General features: G+C 43.5%; 2 protein-coding genes across 3 annotated transcripts; both read right to left on the bottom strand.

Moving 5' to 3' along the window:
* Nucleotides 1–2,930: 2,930 nt before the first annotated feature.
* Nucleotides 2,931–3,896, bottom strand: LOC123164254 (26 kDa endochitinase 1-like). 2 transcript variants are annotated; one of them, XM_044581666.1, is made up of 2 exons: nt 3,835–3,896; nt 2,931–3,666 (listed from the first exon to the last, which is right to left on the bottom strand). In XM_044581666.1, the coding sequence occupies exons 1-2, from the start codon at nt 3,894–3,896 to the stop codon at nt 2,931–2,933; spliced, it is 798 nt and encodes a 265-aa protein (XP_044437601.1). The 2 variants fall into 2 exon arrangements, with proteins under 2 accessions (XP_044437601.1, XP_044437600.1); XM_044581665.1 differs by having other exon boundaries at nt 2,931–3,896.
* A 6,823-nt stretch (nt 3,897–10,719) lies between these two features.
* On the bottom strand, nt 10,720–11,713 carry LOC123164255 (basic endochitinase A-like). The gene has a single exon (XM_044581667.1). It carries the CDS (start codon nt 11,711–11,713, stop codon nt 10,757–10,759), a length of 957 nt encoding a protein of 318 aa, XP_044437602.1. The 3' UTR covers nt 10,720–10,756.
* Between the last annotated feature and the right edge of the window lie 5,391 nt (nt 11,714–17,104).

Raw genomic sequence — 17,104 nt, 5'->3', positions numbered from 1 at the left:
GTTCATTGTAGAAATAAATAAATCACGTTTCTTGCCTTTAGTTGGAGCCCTGGAGGTGGATCGTGTAAATAAATAAATAAATAAACCACGTTTGTTGACCAGCACTGAGATACTGTTTTAACACTGGATAGCGTTTCGATTTTTTCTTTGATTCGTCAATACATTCAACATTCGGGTCGTTTGGGCTCATCAAGCACTAGTACTCTAATTTTTTTTGTAAAGACATGTGAACTTCTGGTGCAGTACATGGTCACATAAGAGAGATACCTTTAATTCTTCACTTAAAGGGTGCCTATAACACCTTATTTCCTGTCACCAACAAAAACAAATTTATAACAAATTTTAAACAATAAAGCCAGTCCCACTCTGCCAGGGCAGTATGATTATTTTCCCCCGTTGTAAGCACATGCATTTGTGCTAGTTGATTTTTATAAATGTTTCGATCCCAAGTAATCTTTTTGTATATATGTTGTTGCCAAAGTGAACACCCCAATCTGAATCACATTGCAACATCTTGTTTACCAATAAGTGTTACTCACACATTCATAATCAATAGCTTTAACTAATCGAGCTAGTCTTGTTTTTTAGGCTGAGCTAGTCGAGCTTGTCAAGTTGGTCATTTTGAATGAACTTTAGTCTAGGTTCCAGCCATGTATCTGCTACCTTGTTGGGCTGTCTTGTTGAGAAGTAACATAGGCTTTGGGCTAATATGTCCACTCTTAATTAGTAAGATCACCGGGATGTGTAAGTCGCTTACTTTCTTAATATGTTGAGTACTGGCCGTGTATGTAGTCATGTTGAGAAGAGCTTAGTAATATAGTTTATGGCAAAAGTTTCAAATAACTTTAATCAACATTATAGCTATTATTAAGTCAGATCTAGTTTGTAGTTTGTTCGAATTTTAGACTATAATCCAGAGGCTTGATCTATGTGAGGAGATAACCGACAATAGTATTGTCGAGGGGTTTTGGAACCTGGATCATGTTCTAAATTTTAATGAACAATTTTCTATAGAGAGAAGTCTACTTCACAACCTTGAACTATTTGGTTTGTCTAAAATTAACCCTTAACTCAAAACTGGCTAAGAATCAACTCTCAACTTTGAAACTTGGCAAAGATTTGACTCCCCTCTCCCCTGACCCTGGTTTTGGCTAGCATATGTCAGATTTGACCCACTGACCGTCATGTTAGCATCCCAATTAGCTGCGACGTCAGCACATGTACTAAAATAGGGCAGCTGATTGGGATGCTAACATCTGAAAGTATTTTTGGGGAAAGCATCTGAAACTTTAATGATCATTATATTAGTCTTGAGTCTAGAAAACTATTTCAAAATGTTCTTGACACTTCCCTTTTTGGACAACATTTCACAGAAAAGGGAGTATGCAATTGTAATTCGGGTTATTTTTAAATCTGTTTGGAAAATATCTCAAATTTTCCTAGAATTATGAGTATATTATTCTCAATTTTACATAATTGTTTCCAAATTTTCAGGATACTTTATTTTTTTGTATAGAATTTGGCTGAAAAAGGTCCTGAAATTTTAATTTCAGGATCCATATCATGACTTTACATAGTTTTGGCCCAAGATTCTAAATTAGTTGGGCTAACACATATTATAGGCAACTTGTCATTCATAGTGGTAAAAGACTGATCATTAATAAAACAGGATAAAATCTCAAAAATAAAATAAAATAAAACAAGATAACCCAAATGAACCTCTCCCAAAACCCTAGGTACGCTTGCACACAACACAATGTGGCTCGCTCGATCTTTGCCACCGCTTTTCTCCCGTCTCCGGCAGCCTGCATCCGCACACCGGCAGTCCCTTGTGCTGGGTGTCCCTTGTGCTGGGTAGTACATCACGTGCATATGACCCAGCGGCCGGCAACGGTGACGACGTTGACGTGGAGCTGCGGCGCCTCCCGGATCCAGTCCTCCGATTCGGCTCCCGCACGATCGGCTCAAGCCGAGGCTTCCATGCCCTGGGCAGCAACATCGACGTCACGACCAAGGACGACGACCTGACCCTCACATACGACACAGAGACAGCGGCGCTGCACACCACGACCAAGGAATCGCCACAACAGACAGGTTGCCACCACGCCATGGCCACTGCCAACAATCTGCACACATTCGATTCCGACGGCTACATGCTCAACTTCGATGAGTAGGGCGTGCCCCACTGGGAGGTTGGCACATAGGTGGGGCTCTGCGGAGGTGGAAGACAGTCTGCTATCTAAAAATTACAGAATCAGTATGAGGTGACAAACATGGTGGGCTTCTTTCCACGTTTTATTGGGCTTGGCTCATACTTCCTCCGTTCCTAAATATAAGTCTTTTAGAGATTTCAAAAAAATACATACAAATGTATATAGACATATTTTAGAGCTCATTTTAATATGTATGTAGTTTCAATTGAAATCTCTAGAAAGACTTATACAATATTTAGGAACGGAGGGAGTATGCTTGAGAAGGGGATGTTGCTGGCTTACCTAGGAATAATGTAACCTTCTATACATGAAAACATCATGTAGTCCTTTCTTGTGGCAACGTATGGGCTACGCGCGATGGAGGTCGCTCGTTCAACTCTCCGGACAAAATATTTTTTATTTGGTAGGCACAAAAATGAATGAAGCACAAAAACTTACAGAATTTTAGTGGCACCTTAGTGAAAATAATTATATATGTTGAGCGGACCACAAAATTCGAAGAAATGCACCATCCTTTATTATTATTAGGTACTCCCTCCGTCCCAAAATTCTTGTCTTAGATTTGTGTAGATACGGATGAATCTAATACTAAAACGTGACTTGATACATCCGTATGTAGACAAATCCAAGACAAGAATTTTGGGACGGAGGGAGTATAAATTACATGTGCGGAGATGAAAAGTAAAAAAATTACACAAGTACATATATAGATGATTATTAAGCGAAGGGGCTCTGCTTGTAGCAGTCGAGGTTGCCACCATAGCCGATACCGAAGATGTTGCAGTAGCGTTTGTAGAACCCAATTCGGTCAGCAACACGATTATCATACCCGTGGCCGCACTCAATCCCGCCGTTGACAATGTTGGTGATCACGCCAAACCCAGGCACCCGCCCCGCGGCCCGGTCTGTCGCCGAAGGTTTCCATTGTCCCGTGATCACTGCATGGCTCGAGGGCTTGGGCAGTTGCGCCATCATCCAAAACCAGATGGCAGTTTTGAATGACACGGTCGGGTTTGTGGCCACCAAGTTTGGGTTGCCCAATAGGTCGGCCCCGATGGCCCGGCCTGCTTGCCCGTAGTTGTAGTTGTGAGATAGTTGGATGGGCCCACGGCCATAATAGCTCTTTCCGGGCGCACATGGCCACTGCGTGCTTGGGGTGCAGTAGTTCGAGGTGGGGTTCTGCTCCTGCTTGAAGCAGTAGCCCCATGCATAGGGCCCGTTCGGGGCTGTGGCCCACTCGCCAGTGGTCTCATGAGAGGTTTGCGCTAGGAAGGCGGCCACCTCGCGCTTTCGGGTGGCGGTGTCGCCTGTGGTGCCGAAGCCAGGAAAGGCGGCGGCGGCTGTGACGAAGGCGTCATAGGTATAGAAGCCCCTGGCATGGCATCCTGGGTCATTACGGTGGAGTAGCATTTGGTTGAAGAGGGAGCGGGAGATAATGGAGGACACGCCACCGCCAATGGGATTGGGTGTGACGGGCGTGGCACCGCCGCCGCAGCCAGAGCACTGGCTCTGGCAGCCGTCACCGCAGTATTCCGAGGTGGAGCCGCACCAGCCATAGCGGCTGCAGCAGAGGCAGTTGGGGCAGGTCGCCCCGCCAGCCTGGGAGCCGCACTGTGCAGCGTGCACGGTGCCGATGGCCATGGCCGCCATGGCTAGCACGACCACCACCTCGAGCGCTCTCATCGTATGACGTGGCAACTCAGCACAACTCAGTTTATTTTTGAGGCAAAGCACAGTTGGCCGCTGGCTGGTGCAACTATAGAGTTACAGTTAGACCTGTAAGTAGTTGTGTGTGTGCGCGCGCCAGAAGTGGTGGGGAGTGCATGTCTTTATATATGTTTTGCGCTGCAACAACTAGGTAGCAGATTTGTCTCCTCCTCACTGCCTTCCTTCTTGGCGGCTTAGTTCCGAGTACGGCAACAAACAGCTAGCCATGTTTGGTGACTTGATCGAGAGCGTTTGCTTGTATGCATGCATGTGGAATTTACGTTGATATATAGTCTATAGATGACGCAGGGCATTCAAGGACGGACTTCCATGGAATACAATCCTCCTGTTTCCTTTTAAAATTCATCATCCTTTTTCTGTTGAGAGAGCCGAGGATCAATCAGTTGGCTAGCTGCGCACGAACTTGTGCTGTTCACCCGCATTAGAGCAAGTCTAGAAGAGTTGCTATATTGGCCTGAACTCCATAATAACAGCCCGCATAAAGTTTGTTCCACTAAAAGTAGGTTTAGCATATTCGCTATTCCACTCGCCATCGGCATAATTTTTAGACAGCTTTACGAAAATCACCACACATTGGCAGAGGGAACGTAGGAATTTTGGCGCTAGGGGGAAGGACATCTAAGGATTCGTGCACCTTCCCGCTGCCGCTGCCGCTGCCCAAATCGCTGTGTTGTCACCTCTGGCTCCTAGACAGCCGCCTTTGGTTTCGCTCCACAACCGATTGTTGACTCTTAAAAGTGGCAACAATTGTAAAGAGAAGTTTGAAACTATAGCACGATGAATCTATATCTATACCTATCTACTAGTAAAGTATGGAGTGCTTCTACCCGTCCGACGTCTGTCATACACTTTATCAAATAGCCCATGTTCTTTTCTTTAAGTAAACAACGGTCCAACATTAAGTGCCCTTTTTATGCTGGGATTCCGCCCAACTTTCGTATCCACTGCCTCGCGCGCCTAGGCGGTGGTTAGTATTCCGTGTTCAGCTACAGTAGGCCCAGTTCGCTCTATTTCCAACCTGTTTAGATCATTGGATTTATTATTTGTAGAGACTATGTCAAACATGATCATGCTATAACTTTGCAACCGTGACTCAGATTAAAATAACTAGTCGTCCACCCGTGCATCCACACGGGCTAGACATTTTCAGAACACGTGAAGGTACTCCCTCCATTCCCTTATACAAGGCCACTATCAAAAATACATTTTGCATCAATACAAGGCCACCAACAGTAATCGAGGCAAAATTTAATGATGTTTCCTCGTACTAGCAACTTTTTAATACTTACATGCATGTAGTCATAATGACACACAACCACTTCCTTCCCATTCATTCGTTGCATGCTTGTGGTGTATTAATGATCCCGGTGAACGAAAAGAAAAATTGACTTGCAAATGAGTCATTAAATTTTATCTTGGTATCTGTAATATGAGTTTGTGGCCTTGTATAAGGGAATGGAGGGAGTATTAATAATACACAAATATCTACGTATTTCCTCGCAAAAAATTCTACATATTAAAATATTTGATTTTCAGAAATTCACCTATATAATATTAGTAATGAAATAATTAAACATTAGCTTACCATATAGCAAAATGTCTGAGATTGGTTAACTCGGTGAAGTACAAAAGACATAGATGGAATTAAAAACAATTATCCAACTTTGGGCGTATACCACATCACATACTTACATATGATGCTAAAAATGTCAGAGTAAAATGCATTCTCATCCATAGTTCCATAATCTCACTTTTATGTGAACTCTTGCACTCTCCAATTTCATGCAAGAGACTTAACTTAGTTCCCTTTTGTTTTACTTAACATGATTAGGTAGGAAAATACAACAATGTTTTTATCATATAAATGGTATAGAACCATAAAATGGTTTGCATGGCATCAATCTCCAAGATGCAAAACAAACATAATTTATAAGCAGCTATTTGATCATCATAAGACTTCAGAAAACATTTCACATATTTTATCAAAATCAAGGAATAACTTGAAAACATTTTAATCACATGCTTATTAGTAAATCAGTCCCAATTTGTTGTATTCTTGCATCTTAAGTTATTGGCGCAGACTCGTCTAGTTCATCTGCATAAGTGATGAAAAAGCGAGTAAAAGGTCAGACGAAGAAAACCAAGTAGAGTAATAGTCAGTAGATGCTAGTTGGCAAGAAGGCACAGGGTTGTTGAGCCATCTGAACATTCTTAGAGTGGTTTGAAACTACAAATTTCTCAATGCAGCATGAGAAAAGAAAACCAATTCATGCTATCGTCAGCGATGCACTTATGTAAAAAAATAGGAAAGTAAAATACTTGTTTGAAATGGTTTATTTATTTAGACGAAGTCAGTGCTAAACTGCTGAAATAAAATACTTTATAACCTAAAGAGAGTTCCCATAAAGAATTAATATCTTACTTTAACATTGTTGCAAATTTATTATCCAAATCTCTGTTGATTGAATAGAACATAACAGTAAATCTAATGTGGTATTTAGGACAAACAAAATAACCAAAAGGAGAGAAATTGCGGGAGAATTTATAGAATCAACATAGCAAACAGTCGCTTGGTTGCCCTACGCATTCCCTGCTGATGCTCCTTCTTTACAGCGGAATTAATCGATCTTCTAGATTGCACAGCCGGCTTGTATTCATGTGCATGTGCGTGTTGGAGCTGACTAAAGCACCAGCTATCAACTAATCCTTGTATCTAGTCTTGCACGTACCTATGCAAGATGTGCAGCCGTCAAGTAATAGTAGGCCTAGCTTGATCCTCGGCTGTGAGTAATCGCCAAGGGCAACAATATATGCTCAAGTCAGCTAGGCGGCTGCACCTAACTGTCTGCATTGGGGCTGACACATGTATAATTCGGCGCAGCAATGATGAATCCATGGCATATAGAAAGAAGGCTAAAGTAAATCTTACGGCATTGATGGATGGATGGATCCAGATATGTGATGTGGACAGTCCGTAGGGTAAACACTTTGATGTAGACCCTGATGGCGCTGCTGAGGAAAGAGGAGAACGGCGGCGGCTAAGACTGAAGAGGCACGATTGGAACTCGCCAGAGGAAAGGCTGTGATGCAAAAGTTTATTCTATTGTGCTGAGAGGAGTAAGGCGTACGTACAGATAGGGGTCCATCTCGTCCTCATTATGTCACAGATGACATAGTCAAGCTGCTGCTGCTTGAGAGGAACATGCACGGTGGCCTCCTTCTTGTGGTTGCAGGCCATGCTGATTTTTAACTCGTAGCACGCTCTTACACCTTCTTTGATCAATTGTATGACACATCTACAAAACAAATACCCATAGCTATGGCATGAGTTACAGAAAAAAACTGATCAGCGGTTCAAATCTCCTGGTAGAAGTAATCGAATTGAATCCGAATTCAAGTGAAAAGATCGGGTCGATTCACGGGTAAACAGGAAAGAAAACAAATCATGAAATAATTGTGTGAGAGAACGAACCTGATCAAGATGAGTTAAATAATATTCATGCAGTGAACTCCTTCAACATATGGGGTTCATGCCCCAAATTTCTTGCTTTAGTTTGAGGGGGAGTAGATGGATTTGCTTTATTATCTGGGAGGAGAGAGAGCAACCACTGCAGAGAAATTAATTTTGATGCAATGAACTCCTTGAACACACGTGATCCATCATCCATGAGACAACTTGCTTGATTTATTTGAGGGGAAGTAGATGGATTTGTTTTCTACGGGAGGAGAGAGAGAGAGAGCTACGGTTGTAGAATTTCCTGCAGCCAGATTGTCTTGAGGATGTTGTTATCTTTCCTTTAAACTGGGAGTAGAAGAGATGAATAGATAGAATTGAGATGGTTGTAGTTTCCTGGACTTCATCATGAGAAAAAAAAGAGTGCGTGGTTTTTTCTTCAACAATCGTGAAAGGATTATGGGCCCTATCAGAAGTTTTTTTTCCTCAAGATTATAAGGATCAATCTACACCGTAATAATTCGGTCCCACCAGATTAACGGCTCCTAATTTCTGATTAACATGGTAATTTCTTGAGAGTCTGTAATTAGTATAGGTATAGATTTGTATATGTAATTTGATCAGAAAAGTGCGTAGTTTCCAACTGTACTATTATTTGTTCCTGTTAACCACTTTAAAATTCTGTTTAGGGCATAACCTTAATTAAACTAATTAATGCTATGGTGTATTTTGGAAAATGCTCACACAGAATATAACCTCTACATATATGAAGTATTTTAGGAGGGCCTATAAGAATCGGACCGAGTATGAATGATCGGTTTCAATGGGCATATAGGAGTAACAAAGGAAGGAGAGAATAAAATGTGTGACCAGTGGGGATAAAAAAGGAACGGAAGATTCAACAAAAATATGAAGGAGAGAATAATGCAAAGGAATTGGTATTAATACTAAGGGCATGGCATGCATGCAATGCAATAATGAAAAGAAACTAATACCAAGGGATGTAGGAGGGGTACGCTTATATGTGTTGTTGCGCAGTGTGTGACCGTTATGTGCAACAGAAATAACACAAACAGAAAGGTGAGAAGCGCTATGTGAGCATCAAGTTGCATGCAATGAATTATGGTCGTTTCGCTCATATGTAGACAATTTTGTTATTAATCTTCAAGTGTATGCAGAGATGGCCTAAAACTCATTTAATAGAATCCTTTTATTGAGATTTTTCTCACGACTTGGTGTGAATTCCAAACATTGCTTCAACTACAAATAATGCCTTGGTATGATTGTTTTTTTTAAATTAGGCTCTTGAAGATCAGAATAGTCATACAAAAACCATACCAAAAATATTGTATGTGTAGCATGCTTCTTAATGTACTACTGATATGAATGTCTGCTAGGCCTCAGCGTGCGCCTCTCTGCCATGGACGGGCACAATCTGGATGCCGTTGGGCCGTATTGACTGATATTTCAGTGGACACGTCAATTATCTCTTTCTCTCCCGTTGCAACACATGGGCATATGTGCTAGTTGAACTTATGACTGGAAGTCACCATTGGATGGCCCTTTCTGAGAAGACCAAAATAGATATAAAGGTGGTCCAAAACGAAGCTCCTATGGAGAAGTTGTGACAATATTAGCGAACCACTTGTTGACACAAGATTATGGCATGGCATAAACGCAATTAAAATGACCTCAAATGAAAAGATTTTAACATGAATAATCTTTGTATCGTCAAAACAGAAGATTTTGACGTTTGGATTGTCTTCATCCAAGGATGTATGCAGAAGACACGGTCAAAACTATGCGCTGCAGTAGCATATGACCTGACGTCCGGCCTTGGCCCGGACGTCCAGAGTATTATCCAGGAAGACGATAGTAGGTAGAAAGTTGTGGCCAAATGTTTTGGGTTGGAACCCGGACATCCCAGCAATCATCCGGCTTGGAACCTGCACATCCGGGCAAATATTCAGAGTTTTCTCTGCTTCAAAAGATACAAACTGACCAAAATACCCTCAATACTACCTTGAATCAAAAAACGTTCAGCATGAAAGTTGTTCTCGTCGAAGCGGATAAATTTATTTTTGGGGTCATCTCCATCCGAGATCATATGCAAATTCTACTGGCCGAAAACTTTACTGTTGTAGGAAAAATGGGCATGAGCGGATTATCTCAAATATTCCTAGAATTACCAGTATATTATTCTAACTTTACATAATTGTTTCAAAATTTGTAGATACTTTGTTTATTATGATAAAATTTGCCCAAAAAAGGCCCTGAAATTGTAATTTCGTTCAGGGTTCAAGTAATGACTTTACATAGTTTTGGCCCAAGATTACTAAATTAGTTGGGCTGCAACTGATCATTATTAAAACATGGAATACAGTTACCTCGTTACTATCTATAGCCAAGAAACAATTTATGCAAAGTGATTATCTTCCATTTAATTAGCGGTAGCTAGCAAAGTGTTACCCACACATTCATAATCTATATTTTTTCCACATAATTGTATGTCTGAATTTTAGTCGAATTTCTCTAACTGTCTACGTGTCCTAGTAAAAAAAAATTGTATACTCTTTAAGGTTGTTGTGTAAAATGGAGGTGGTAAGCTCGCCGAATTTGAAGGGGTAAGGAGAACATCCCATTGCACACAGCCAAACACTTATGGTTTCCATCTGCTCACCCTCATGCCACGGTTGAAGGTAACCAAGCAGCAGACATGAATTTCAACAGCGATATGTGGCAGGCTACAAAACAAACTGCAGAACTTAGTCCATGCCGTGTTTCAGCCCTCCATTGGGCCACACGTGTAAGAAGTAAAAAAAAAAGAATGAGTAACCAGTCATGCCGCAAGAGTACCGATGGGGTCAAAAAGAAGGGTTAACAAGCTCGCCAAGCTGTGCGAGTAGACCGGCGCTACCTAAAAACGAAGTTGGGCGAGTCTAAGGCCAAAGTCGCAATGTGCGGTATGGCTGCATGCGATGGCATGCTCTTAGCATGCTCAGTGTGACGCCTGGCGTGGAGGAGCGCTACGGCGTCGCTCGTAAAACAGTGGGCTTGATGACATCATGCACGGAAGAGGAAGCCGGGCCTAATCATTTGCATTGGAAACTATAGACCCATGGCGCACACCGAGTAACCCACAATGGTGTGTGTATCGCGCCTGGCCGTTGAAATATCTTGTTTTAGGATTATATTTCTAAATCTTTTATACCCCCTCCGTCCTAAAATAAATGTAGCTGATTTAGTATAGTTGTACTAAATCAGCTATACTTATTTTAGGATGGGGGAAGTAATAAATAAATATCTCAAGAAAAAATAGCTAATACTTATTTTAGGATGAAGGGAGTAATAAATAAATATCTCAAGAAAAATTTATAGGAAAATGCTCCTGGTTGTAGCAGTCAAGGCTGTCACCGTGGGTGACGCCAAGGATGTGGCAGTAGCGCTTGTAAAACCCGATCCGGTCAGAAACACGCTTATCATACCCATGCCCGCACTCCTTCCCGCCGTTGACGATGTTGGTGATCACATCGAAGCCAGGCACTCGCCCCGCAACCCGGTCCGCTGCTGAAGGATTCCAGTGGCCCGTTATGACCGCGTGGCTCGAGGGCTTGGGTGGCTGCGCTGTCATCCAGAACCAAATTGCCGTCTTGAATGACACGGTCGAGTCTGTGGCCACCAAGCCCGGGTTGCCTAGCAGGTCAGCCCCGATGCCGCGGCCCGCCGGCCCATAGTTATAGTTGTGAGAGAGCTGGATGGGCCCTCGGCCATAGTAGCGTCTTCCAGGGGCACATGGCCATATCACGCTTGGGGTGCAGTAGTTGGACTTAGCGCGCTCCTGTTTGAAGCAATAGCCCCACGCGTAGGGCCCGTTTGGGGCTGTAGCCCACCCGCCGGTGGTCTCATGGGAGGTCTGTGCTAGGAAGGCGGCCACCTCACGCTTTCGGGTGGCGGTGCTGCTTGTGGTGCCGAACCCTGGAAAGGCGGCCGCGGCCGCTAGGAAGGCGTCGTAGGTGTAGAATCCCTTAGCTTGGCACGCCCCGTTGTTGCGGTGCAGCAGCATCCGGTCAAAGAGTGAGCGGGAGATGATGGAGGAAACGCCACCACCAGAGGGGTCGGGCGTGCCGCAGCCAGAGCACTGGCTCTGGCAGCCGTCGCCACAGTACTCTAGGGTAGAGCCGCACCAGCCGAAGCGGCTGCAGCAGAGGCAGTTCGGGCAGGTCGCCCGGCCGGCCTGTGAACCGCACTGTGCGGCGTGCGCGCAGGCGATGGCCATGGCCGCCGTGGCTAGCACGGACACAACCGCGAGCGTTCTCATCGTACACAGCTCGGTTGGCCACTGGCTGGTGCAAGTGTGTGTACATGCCAGAAGCGGTGGGGAGTGTCAGATTTTTATATATGTGTCACGCTTGTGCTGCAAGAACTAGGCAGCAATCAAACCCGGCGGCTCCGATACGGCCTAGGGGTGAGCTGATTGAGAGCGTGTGTTTGTAACTTTGTATGCATGGATGATAGAAAAATACATAGATGACGCATGGGCAGGCATTCATGGACGGCGTCCATGGAATACAGTTACCTCGTTACTATCTATAGCCAAGAAAAATGTACGGCGTCCATGGAATACAGTTACCTCGTTACTATCTATAGCCAAGAAACAATTTATTCAAAGTGATTATCTCCCATTTAATTAGCAGTTGCTAGCAAAGTGTTACCCACACATTCGTAATCTATATTTTTTCCACATAATTGTGTGTCTGAATTTTAGTCGAATTTCTCTAATTGTCTATGTGCCTAGTAAAGAAAATTGTATACTATTTTCACGTAAGTAAACACCCCAATTCGAGACACATTGCAACATCTCGTGTACCATTAAGTGTTACTCACACAATCGTAATCAATAGTTTCACGTAGTTGACCTAGTCTTTTTCGGGGTGAGCTAGTCGAGCTAGTTGGGTTTGTCTTTTTTGAAGAACTTTAGTCTAGGTTGTTATCGCTAAACAAAAATTAGTCTACGTTATGAATCTCATTTCTTGTTAGGCTTCCTCGTTGGGAAGTTACACAGGCCATGTGCTAATATGTACAGACTTAGCAGGGTCACTAAGATGTGTAAGTCCCACATCCTTTCAAAATATGTGAATAACTGCTCATGTATGTAATACAGTTTCTGGCCAAATTTTCACATAATTTTAGCTATTATTATGTCGAATATTTTTTTTAATTTGTTCAAATTATAGACTAGGTTCCACGGCTTGATCTTCGTTGGGAAATAACCGGCAATAGTTTTGTAGAGGGAATTTTGCAACCTACTTGATGTTTTATGTGTTATATTATCTATTCTATAGAGAAGTCAACTTAAAACCCTCAACTATTCGGTTTGTCAAAGAATGAAGCCTCAACTCTAAAACCGGCTACGAATCAACGCCGGACTCCGGAAAAAAAATTCTGGCCCTGATTTTGGTGAGCATGTCGGATTATGACCCATTGACCACCTAGTCAGCATCCCAATCAGCAACGGCGTCAGCACATGGACTAAACTAGGACAGAAAAAAGTTAATAAAAAGGATAGAAAAAATTATAATTTTAGGATATTTTAAAATCTTTGTGACCAAAACATCTAAAACTTTCGCAATATGATCAATATATTATCCTTTAGTTCACAAAAGTTATTTCAATTTTTCTGGATAGTTCTTTTTCTTGACAGGTTTTTAAAATCTGTCCAGGCAAAATATCACAAACTTGCATAACGTTATCAGTATCTATTCTTGATTTTTAGAGAATTGTATCCAAATTTTTACAATACTTACATTTTTTGAATTTTTTTTGCCAAAAAAGGTCTGAAATTGTAATTTTGTGGTATTTTTAAATTTGTTTGGCATAAACATTTGAATGTTTCACAAAATGACCATTATATTAGTCTTGATTTTATAGAATTATGTCAAGATTTTCTAGATACTTTTATTGCTAGAAATGTTTTGACCAAAAGTGGCTGAAATTGTTTAGGTCAAATTTGACAAACGGAATAGTTCGGTGTTGTAAAGTGGACTTCTATTTTTTTTTATGCATGATTTTTTTCTGTAACTTTTGAAAAATTAAGTGACGTAGTTTTGCTAAACCTTGGAGTCTAGATGATATGGACCAGGTCCAAATCATGAATTCATGACTTTACATTGTCCCTCCATTCCAACAAATTAGACCTATAGTGTATAGTTTTGTGACTTCAAAATTATATATTATTACAACTTCTTTTAATACGAATCGAATGGTATAAATGTTTTCATATATTACTATAATCTAAATTTGGTTGGTCTAATGTTCCTTTTTAGGTGCATTTGGTTAGTGTAATTTATGATATCATTTGGTTGGTCTAATTTATGATCAAAGTTTAACTAATTGAGGCAGTACGTACTTTTGGGCCAAGATTACTACGTAAACAAAGCTGGGCTAACATATAGGCCATTTACCCTTAATAAAACAGGATAATAAACCGAAACGAACCTCACCCAGAACCCTAGCGAGCTACACACGCACACAATGTGGCTCGCTCGATCTCTGCCGCCGCTTGCGCTTCTCTCCCGTCTCCGGCGCCCTGCATCCGCACACCGGCACTCCCTTGTACTGGGCGGTACATCACGTGCATACGCCTCGGCGGACGCCGGTAAATCACCGCCGGTGCCCGCCGGAACAGGGCCGCACTTGTGCAACAGCTGCGGCGCGAAACAGGAGCGGCGGCGGCGGCATCTGTATGTGGTTCTGGATGACTGGAAGCACGGCTTCTCCCTGCATAAGATCAGCTCGGTGGAGCTGGTTGGCGGCGGCGACGACGGAGGCGTGGAGCCGCGGCGCCTCCCCGATCCGATCCTCCGCTTCGACTCCCGCTCGATCGGCACAAACCCAGGCTTCCACGCCCTGGGCAGCAACGTGGTCGTCACCACAGACGACGGCGACGGCCTAACCCTCGTGTATGACACGGAGACGGCGACGCTGCGCACCGGCAACAGAGACCCCCCGCACGGAGATGGTTGCTGCCACCACGCCGTGGCCGCAGGCAACAATCTGTACACCTTGGATTCCAAGAGCAGCAGCATGCTCAACCTGGACGAGTATGCCGTGCCCCACTGGGAGGTCGGCCGCGGCCCCACAGAGCCCTTCACCCCCTACAAGGACAGCTACGTGTCGGCGTGCGCTTTGCACCCGGACGGGCGCACCATCTTCGTCTCCGTCAGGCGCCGCTCCGGCGACTACCGCACCAGCTTCGTGGAGGAGGACCCGGAGCAAGAGGCTGAGAAGAAGGATCCAGAGCGGTGGAGCGTGCGGCAGCTGGGGACCTTCGCGCTGGACACGCAGAGCGAGTGGGAGTGCTGGACGCAGTACGGCACCTGGTACCTTCCGTTCGAAGGCCAGGCGCACTACGACAGTGACCTGGGCGCGTGGGTCGGGAAGACCCACGCCGCCCGCGACGGCCAAGGCTACCGCAACGACGAGCACGAGCACCTCTGCTCCTATGACGTCCCGGACCTCAGGAAGGAGGAGGAAGAGGAGGAGGATGAAGGGACCGATGAAGAGGAGGATGAAGGCGAGGAGGAGGATGAAGAGGTGGAAAGGGAGAAGCTGGTTGACGGAGTCTGCCCGCCGCCGGTGCCTCGCTGGAGTCTTGCCGCAGAGAAGCTGACGTTCCTGGAGCCCAAGCTTAAGAGTACGGGGCGTGCTGTGCTCCTCCACACCGGTGGCAGAGGCACGTTTTGCCTGGTCGAGCGGGCCCTGCGCAAGGGTGTCAGCTCCAGCCGCTCCAAAGCCGACGGCGACGGCGACGACTGCCTGCTCCGCGTGACCATGTGCCGCATCAGGTACAACAGGAACGGCGAGCTCGTGGCCGCGCCGCTCTGGTCTAGTCGGTCATACCTCACAACCCGCTATGCGCCGTACTGGCCTGGTCGATCCTACCTCACACCCAGCGATGTCAAGGATTTTGACGTGCGTGCTTTTTGGATATAATCCTAGTAGAAACAAGATAAGTAAAGGATTGTTGTATACAAATTAGACAAAATAATCCCAACTCCGGCTTATGCTATGCTGGTGTGCTTAGGTCACGAACCCTTCAATCTTTATTATTTGTGCTGTGATTCCCGTGCAATCTCTTCTGTGTGTTTCTATCTGTACCTACTCCCTCCGTATCAAAATATAAGATGCTTTTTGATACTATCATAGTGTCAAAAAATGTCTTGTATTTTGATACAGAGGGAGCATTATTCTGTCAAGGTTGTATTCGGTCTCTTTTCACGTGAGGAGTCTTAGACTAGAATGCTTTATTTACTAAAAGTCTAAAACCAAAGAAGTTATGTCTTTGCATTTGAAAGAGCTTCGAGTAGTTAGTAGAATTTTTTAGTTTGCTCATTGTAAAATCCTGTAACTTTATTAGTTTGCTCATTGTAAAATCCTGTAACTTTAGGAGTAAAAACATGCGAATATGGATAGTTGCACTTTCTGAAATCTAAACTGGCTTAATTTATTTTTTCTTAAGAAATGTGCAGTTTGGCTAGTTTGATTCAAGAAACTATATGGAAGTGTTGATGTACACTTTTAGGTTTATAAATGTACAGATGGGTGTGGCAGAATGGCAAATGGGTGTAGGCATACATGTAAAATATTTGGTGTAATTTTGGAATTAGAAATGTGTAACATTTTTATTGTTTGTATACTTTGAAGCCAGAAATTGCACCTGTTTTGTTAGCAATTTTTGTGTAAAAGAACTTGCAATTGAGTGTTGTGCACATTTTGAAGGCTGGAAGAGCACATTCTTGTTTTTTTAGGCAAAACAGGCTCAGACTTTATTGATCAATATGACAGTTCATTACAATGCACTGACTATCTGATGGCTAATTAAGCCAGATATGTCTACCAACATCTACATTAAGAGCGAACTTGGCGAGGCTATGTGCCTCTTTGTTTGACTCCTGACCTTCGAAGAAGAAGGAGCAGTACAGTAACTCACTAGCAGTCATGAGGATTTTTTTGATGATACTTCCTTGCCTTCCTCCAAATACTAGCAGTCATGAGGATCGCTTCCTTGCAGTCCTATGCGATGACCATCTCGCTCCTTGGCTAGAGCCATGGCTTCACGAATAGCTAAAGCCTCTGACGTCGCCGGATCAGAGATATCTTCACATGAAATAGCAGAAGCACATTCTTGTTGGTGCAGCCGTTATCTTCTGTTGTATATTTAATTGTTATGTTACGATGGACCTATTCGTTTAAGAAACGGACGTGCACTCCAATGCTACTAGGCCCTATTCGTTTTGTGATTCTCGTGCAATGTCTTTTCTGTGTTTTTTTTTTGCGGGGGCCTGTGTTTCTATTTGCTCCGTTTCACAATACATGTCTTCCATTTATCAAAATATAGATGTATCTAGACATGTTTTAGTATATAGGTACATCCATTTTTGGACAAATGAAAGTCAAGTATTTTGAAACGGAGGGAGTATTATTCTGGCAAGTTTGTATTCGGTCTCTTTTCATGTGATCTTAGACTAGCTAAGAATGTTTTATGTACTAAAAGTCTAAAACCAAACGAAAATCAGCCAACCCCATCGAACAGTACCCCGGTCGCTGAAGAGGCGCTGGACGCTTAACAGTTGAGTTGTAGCATGTTTTGTGAACGAATGTACTAAACTTGTTTTTCTTTGTTTGAAGCTAAATTCCTTCAAAATGATTT

The sequence above is a fragment of the Triticum aestivum genome, chromosome 7D (assembly GCF_018294505.1).
Source record: "Triticum aestivum cultivar Chinese Spring chromosome 7D, IWGSC CS RefSeq v2.1, whole genome shotgun sequence".
In the NCBI taxonomy this organism is placed as follows: Eukaryota; Viridiplantae; Streptophyta; class Magnoliopsida; order Poales; family Poaceae; genus Triticum; species Triticum aestivum.
The sequence above is the reverse complement of the archived record's forward strand: the minus strand, read 5'-3'. Positions and strand labels throughout refer to the sequence as shown.